Source organism: Theropithecus gelada, chromosome 1, assembly GCF_003255815.1.
Source record: "Theropithecus gelada isolate Dixy chromosome 1, Tgel_1.0, whole genome shotgun sequence".
Classification (NCBI taxonomy): Eukaryota; Metazoa; Chordata; class Mammalia; order Primates; family Cercopithecidae; genus Theropithecus; species Theropithecus gelada.
In genome coordinates this window covers 64,061,084-64,068,637 of record NC_037668.1, presented here as the reverse complement: position 1 = coordinate 64,068,637, position 7,554 = coordinate 64,061,084, and the positions used below count along the sequence as shown (strand labels likewise).

Below are 7,554 nucleotides of genomic sequence, written 5' to 3'. Positions count from 1 at the left end.
TGTTTTTTGTTTTTTTTTTGAGATGGAGTCTCGCTCTGTCGCCCAGGCTGGAGTGCAGTGGCCGGATCTCAGCTCACTGCAAGCTCCGCCTCCCGGATTTACGCCATTCTCCTGCCTCAGCCTCCCGAGTAGCTGGGACTACAGGCACCCGCCACCTCGCCCGGCTAGTTTTTTGTATTTTTTAGTAGAGATGGGGTTTCACCGTGTTAGCCAGGATGGTCTCGATCTCCTGACCTCGTGATCCACCCATCTCAGCCTCCCAAAGTGCTGGGATTACAGGGATTACAGGTTTGAGCTACCACACCCAGTCCTTTTTTTTTGGTGACAGGGTCTTGCTCTGTCACCTAGGCCAGAGTACAATGGCACGATCACATGATCTGTGATTACACAGGCATGACCCATGGCACCCAGCCAGACTGTTTTTTTCTTGTCATTATTTCTTTTTTTTTGTTTTTTTAGACGGAATCTCGCTCTGTTGCCCAGGCTGGAGTGCAGTGGTGCGATCTCAACCCACTGCAAGCTCCGCCTCCCAGGTTCACGCCATTCTCCTGCCTCAGCCTCCCGTGTAGCTGGGACTATAGGCGCCCACCACCATGCCTGGCTAATTTTTTGTATTTTTAGTAGAAATGGGATTTCACCGTGTTAGCCAGGATGGTCTCAATCTCCTGACCTCATGATCCACCTGCCTTGGTCTCCCAAAGTGCTGGGATTACAGGCGTGAGCCACCACACCTGGCCCTTCTTGTCATTATTTCTTAATACAGTATAATAACTACACAGCATTTCCATTGCATTAAGTATTATAAATCTAGAGATTATTTAAAGTATATGAGCCTGGGCGTGGTGGCTTTCGCCTGTAATCCCAGCATTTTGGGAGGCCGAGGTGGACAGATCACTTGAGGTCCAGGAGTTTGAGACCAGCCTGGTCAATATGGTGAAACCCCATCTCTACTAAAAATACAAAAATTAACTGGGCATGGTGGCATGCACCTGTAATCCCCGCTACTCAGGAGCCTGGGGCATGAGAATCACTTGAACCGAGGAAGCGGAGGTTGCAGTGAGCCAACATCGTGCCACTGCACTCCAGCCTGGGTGATAGAGCGAGACTCCATCAAAAAAAAAAAAAAAAAAGTGTAGCATGGGAGTATATGCACAGGTTATATGCAAATACAACGTTATATTAGGGACTTAAGCATCCTTGGATTTTGGTATCTGTCAGAGGTCCTGGAACCAATCCCCCATGGATATTGAGGGATGATTATATTCGCAAGTGCTTTGTAAACTATAAAACCATGTGTAAAAATTAAGTTATGTTGGTAATCTGAGAACCTGCCCTTGCAGGTTCTAAGTCTGAAATTCACCACCCAGAGAGGCGCACAGTAATCTACAAGAGACCTGGCAGCCACCTAGTGTGGACAGGTGGTCTGTAGAGCATGGGTGGTGACCTCAGTTGGATCACACATTCAGATTTCACATCACTCACCTCGAGTGTCATCATTTCACCCCAGGTGTAGTCACATAAATGCATAGTTAGGCCAGAAGTTCTCTTCAGAGAAGCGAAAGTGGTTGAAATTTTTCTTTTTTTTTTTTTTTTTTTTTTTGAGACGGAGTCTCGCTCTGTCGCCCGGGCTGGAGTGCTGTGGCCGGGTCTCAGCTCACTGCAAGCTCCGCCTCCCGGGTTCCCGCCATTCTCCTGCCTCAGCCTCCCGAGTAGCTGGGACTACAGGCGCCCGCCACCTCGCCCGCCTAGTTTTTTGTATTTTTTTAGTAGAGACGGGGTTTCACTGTGTTAGCCAGGATGGTCTCGATCTCCTGACCTCGTCATCCGCCCGTCTCGGCCTCCCAAAGTGCTGGGATTACAGGCTTGAGCCACCGCGCCCGGCCATGGTTGAAATTTTTCTGACCAACAGAAGGACCTTCACACCACAAACCTGGAGGGGCATGGAGGACCTGTCACCAGTGTGAAGGGACAGGCCAGGCTGTCACTCACACACTCCCCACATCTTGTCGCAGGTAAGCAGATCGTTTGGCTGGATTTGGGGGATTCTCCCACACAGGGCCTGGTCCATCCCTTCATCAGTGAGGGCTTCTGCACAGCTGCAGGCATGTTGTGAATAGGTTTGATTCTTCGTAGGGGTTGCTCTCCAGCAGCAAATGCTGTCTAAGCGTAACCCCTGGTGACCAGCCAGCTTAGACCCCATTCTGCCTCATGCGTTTCTGACGTGGGGCTTTTCCCGGACAGACTATCGAGTGCAGCCCCAGTTACCTACAGCTGCGGCACCCTGTCTCCAGCTGTGAGTTGGCAGATACTGGCTAGTATGACCATCTGTACTTTCTTCAGCGTCCCACTCCAGCCACTGACCTCTCCTTGGACATAGTTTTCCTGTGAATCACACTTTGTACCTCTTTATTCAACTGCTTCTGTCTCCTGCCCCAACAGGGACCATGGTGCCTTATAGATGCCCAGCAAACAGCCCCACACTGTGTTCTCTTCCAGCTTTGCCCGGGCAGTGGGCTGGGTGCAGGGAGGCAGCGGTGGATGGGAGTTGCTCCCTCAGGGGAGCCCACAGCCTGAGATGGGGGAGTCAGACAGATACACCAATGTGCAGCACAGTGGGAGGGGATGGAGGTGTGCTCAGGTGCTCTGGGGGTTGGAGGAGAAGCAGCCAGCTTTGGCAGGAGGCCTTCTGTGAAGACTTTGTGCAGCAGGTGACATTTCAGTGAGGACCGAGGGACAAGGATGTGCCAATCAGGGAGAGCGGGGCGGGGCAGGGGTGTTCATGGCATACTCGGGATTGTGTCATTTGGTGTGGCTGGATTTAGGGTGCATGTAAGGGCAGTGAGGCTGGAGAGGTAGTCTAGGTCTGGTTAGGCTCACTGAGGAATTGGGGTTCTTCCTGAAGAGCATGGAGCCTTTGGAGGACCTCCACAGTGGGCAGAGAGACAGCAGCCTCCTGCGATCTGATTGCCCAGCCCCACTCACACAGGTGGCTGAGGTGGGCTCTTCCCATGGAGTTCATCCTTCCTGATCAGCCTGCGGAGAGCAGGGCCCCACCATCCTGTACTTGGTGCAGAGAAACCCTGTAAATAGATGCACTGCAGAAAGATGCCACCAGGTGGCAGGCCCGGAGATTGCATGTAGGCCCTCCCCCCACCCACCATTTCCTTGATATAGCACAGTATTGAAGAGAGGGGGCCGTACAAGACTGAATTCCTGTTCATGCCAGGCTGGCTCTGCCCAACATATATGAGACTGCACGTTCTGCCACTGTTGGCTGTGTACCCACAAGCCACAGGTCCCTCTGAACCTGTGAATCAGGTCTTGGGAGCTATTTGAGCAGGTTGGACTTTCTCCTCTGCCTCCGGGGACCTGAGAGTAAGTTACAGACTTCATGACCGTTCACCCCGAAACACTTGAGTATGTATCACCTAAGAACAAGGACATTCTCCCGTAGAACCACAATGCAATTTGCAAGTTCCGGAAATTTAGCTGATACAATACTAATATCTAGTAAACAGTGTATATTCAGATTTTACCAGTTGCCCAGTCATGTCCTTTATACCTTTTTTCTCCAGGATCACCCACTGTATTTCTTTGTTGTATGTCTTTAGTCTCCTTTAATCTAGAATCATTCTTCAGCTTTTCTTTAACTATCTGACATGGATGTTTTTGAAACATACAGGCCTATTGTGAATGTCCTTCAGTTTGGGTTTGTTTCATGATTAGATTCAAATTATACATTTTTGGAAAAAAAAAAAAAAACAGCATGAGTAGATTGGGGGCGGTGGCTCACGTCTGTAATCCAAGCACTTTGGGAGGCCAAGGTGGGAGGATCACTTTAGTCCAGGAGTTCGAGACCAGCCTATGCAACATAGCAAGACCTCCTCTCTACAAAAAATTTAAAAAATTAGCCAGGTATGGTGACGTGTGCCTGTAGTCTCAGCTACCCAGGAGGCTGAGGTGAGAGAATCACTTGGGCCTGGGAGGTGGAAGCTGCACTCCGGTCTGGGTGACAGAGCAAGACCCTGTCTTGGAAAAAAAAAAAAAATAGCATGAGTAGGACATGTTGATTAAGGGCATCATGTCAGGAGGCATGTGATGCCAGTTTGTTCTGTTATTGGTGATAGTGACTTTGACCACTTGATTAAGATTGCAGCTTGCCTTTTAAAAAACGTAGGTATATTTACACACAATGATTTCACGTCTTTTAACTGTACTGTTCAATTGTTTTGACCAATGCACACACTCAGAAGCTATGTCCTTCGGCAGTAAAAGTTTTACAGCGCAATATATGTGCTCTGCCCTCCTCCTGCAATCCAGCTCCAGGAGATCTTAAGCTGGAGGCACCAGGTCTGAATTCCAGACTCCTCTGTACCACCCACACTTCACCTCCAACTGGAGCATGACCACAGACCCCTTCAGGGAGGCTGGCGGCCTCTTCATCCTGGACAGTCCCTTACTGTGTGCCAAGTAGGTAATTGCCAACATCTGTGCGCTCCTATGTGGCCGCCTGTGGGGATGCTTCTCTGTGTGTGGGGGGGGACCCTCCATGCCTTGGCCAGGCTTCAGCTGCTTTGTAGTCGGGTAGACATGAGGACAGACTGAGCTGGGGAGATCAGTGGCGACGTTTCATCCACTCAGTGCCATCTTTGTTTGTATCCCACATCCCTTTGGAGATTGGTGTGTCCACCAGGTTGAACCATGGGGTAGAGCTACCCCTGCCAGCTCTCCTGGACCTGGTCACACTATACCACTGGACTCTGGGCATCTTCAGCCTTGGAACCTTTATGTAGTTCTGATGGCCTGACTTTCACTGCCTTGCTGGGAGACCTGGGCTCACATAGCCCAGTAGCTTTAGGGTGAGATGACTTTAGCCCCAAATTGACAGAGTAAGATCAGGTACCCCCTACTCAGGCCATGCGGTGGGAGCTGTCCCACAGGTGAGGCGCTCTCACCCTGAGGCCCATGCTTGCTCCCCAGGCTTGGCAAAGCAATGGAACCCCTTGCTTTCAGAATCGGGCACAGCTACAGCCTGCGGACGGTGGGGTGCCAGCTGGGCTCTCTTGCTCTATCCTGGCCTCCTCCCCTCACGCTCATTGTTGCCTCACTGAGCTTCTTGTTGAGTTCAGGTTCTAAGGGGACTGGTGCTGACTTGTGAGGATAGAATGTAGAAGAGTTGGCCGGGCATGGTGGCTCATGTCTGTAATCCCAGCACTTTGGGAGGCCAAGGCAGGCAGATTGCCTAAGGTCAGGAGTTCGAGACCAGCCTGGCCAACATGCTGAAACCCTGTCTCTACTAAAAATAAAAAATAAAAAATAAATTAGCTGGGTGTGGTGGTAGGTGCCTGTAATCCTAGGTACTTGGGAGGCTGAAGCAGAAGAATCACTTGAGCACGGGAGGCAGAGGTTGCAGTGAGCAGAGATGGCACCATTGCACACCAGCCTGGGCGACAGAGCAAGACTCTGTCTCAAAAAAGAAAAAAAAGAAGAATGTAGAAGAGTTAACAGATCCAAAGCTCCAGAGACTGCTAAGCAAGGACGGTTGAGTTCCTGGGACACTGAGTAGTGGGCCCTGCACCCCAGCCTGTGAACCAGGTGTCTGGGGGGACCTGGGCTCCCAGTCTTCCTGAGACCAGAGTAGCCAGGGCAGCATCATCACAGATCTCACCGTGAAGCCAGGGTCCCTCTGAGCAGGCCCCCTAGAGGAGTGTTTGTGGACTACTTGCAGGCGTGTCTCTGGAGGGACGCACAGCTGTATGATTGGAGGATGGGGCAGGGAAAGGAGGGTCTGTCCCTGGGAGCTGTGTCTTTGCTCACCCTACTAGTAAGCCTGCAGCAGCTTCCGGTTTTCTGGGCCTGCCTCTTCATGACGCTTCCTTTGCTTCAGTCAACTGTGGGTAGCATGAAGGGGTGGCAGGAAGGGAGGCAGCCTTGCTCCCACTTCCCCCGCGAGCGTCTTTTTCGTCTCCCTGCCCGTCTGCTGCCATCCTTCTGTCAGCCTGTGTCTTGGAGCAGTTCCCATGCCATTTGCTTGAGTCGAATCCTGATGGGGGGAGGGATGGGTCAGGCTGAGCCCACTCATTGTCTGTGCTGCAGCTGCTCCCTACAAACTGTTGTCTAGACCATGCCTGTGCGTAGGCGCGTAGGCAGCGTCTGCACAGATGTGACACGCCTCCATGATGCTCTCCAGAGACCTGGGAAAGAAAGAGGAGGCTTACTGTTCCCAGGAAGACAGGGAACAGGGTCAGAAGGGTGGTGATGCCAACTTACTACTGGAGGCAGTGGGCAGCGCAGGACAGGCCCAGGGCCACTGACCCTGGCAATGACTGTCACCAACTGGAGGGAGGGTATCCATTCACTCATGGAGTATCTGCTAGGCCGGGCAGTGGGCTGCAGTGGTTTTATATATATGTTTATTCATTTGTTTTTCCTTGTGAAATTTTTAGTTGTGGAATTTTTCTGGTGGAGGGGGGCAGACATTAAGCATATAAACACAAATAACTACATAATTACAAAATTTGGAAAGTACTATGGAGGAAAATTATAGACCACCGTGAGTGAGACTAACTGGGAGCCACTGGTCATGAGGCTATCAAGGAAGACTTCTCTGAGGAAGTGATACTTACATTGAGAAGGATGCGTGGGAGTTAGCCAAGCAAAGAGCAGGAACAGTGCCAGACACATTACTGCCCAGCTTTTAAAGATGTCTCTAGAAGCAGTTTTACCCTTCTCTGCTTTTATATGAACGACATTGAATCTGCTTCCAGCATGAGCCTCTTTGGCAGAAGGCCCAGCCAAGCCTAACTGTGGCTTCTGCTCCATCTGGGGACTGTTGGGGCTCAGTGAGTTACACAATCCTAGTTATTCTCAAAATTAAGTCATGGCTGTGCTCCCCAGTGGCACAGCTCTGAAAACAAATTGGGATGATGGGAGGTGAGCCTGGTAGATTAGACCTGCAGTGCATTGGATCATCCCTCCTACTTTCCGGTTCACCACATATAGTCAGTCTCCTAGAGTTTAGAATAAGGGCCAAAACAGGCCGGGCACAGTGCTCACACCTGTAATCCCAACACTTTGGGAGGCCGAGGTGGGTGTATCACCTGAGGTTGGGAGTTGGAGACCAGCCCGACCAACATGGAGAAACCCCGTCTCTACTAAAAATACAAAATTAGCCGGGTGTGGTGGCACATGCCTGTAATCCCAGCTACTCGGGAGGCTGAGGCAGGAGAATCGCTTGAACCTGGGAGGCGGAGGTTGTGGTGAGCCAAGATCACGCCATTGCACTCTGGCCTGGGCAACAAGAGCAAGACTCCGTCTCAAAAAAAAAAAAAAAAAAGGCCAAAACAATAGCATGTGAGGATTCCACCTTATTGGTGAAGACACACCTGTTCTTAGAGTAGGAGACGGCTTCCAGGAGTATCAGCAAAAACAAACTAAAGGAAAAGACTGAAATATTTAACTACATAAAAAATCAACCTTATTTTTAATTTTAATTTTAAAAAATTTTTAAATGTTATACTAATTTTATTGAGACGGGTCTCGCAACATTGCCCA

The 7,554-nt window shown here is 50.5% G+C and overlaps 1 protein-coding gene across 3 annotated transcripts in view; it reads left to right on the top strand.

Moving 5' to 3' along the window:
- The window catches only part of STK40 (serine/threonine kinase 40), a 48,593-nt gene that overhangs the window by 14,771 nt on the left and 26,268 nt on the right, over positions 1–7,554 (top strand). Inside the window, exon 1 of one of the 3 annotated variants that reach the window (XM_025379741.1) lies at positions 6,246–6,347. The exons of the other annotated variants lie outside the window; for them this stretch is intronic. Coding sequence (XP_025235526.1) covers positions 6,323–6,347 — 25 coding nt within the window. The 5' untranslated portion in view covers positions 6,246–6,322. Of the gene's footprint in view, positions 1–6,245; positions 6,348–7,554 lie in introns of those variants that run through there. 3 annotated transcript variants of the gene reach the window in all.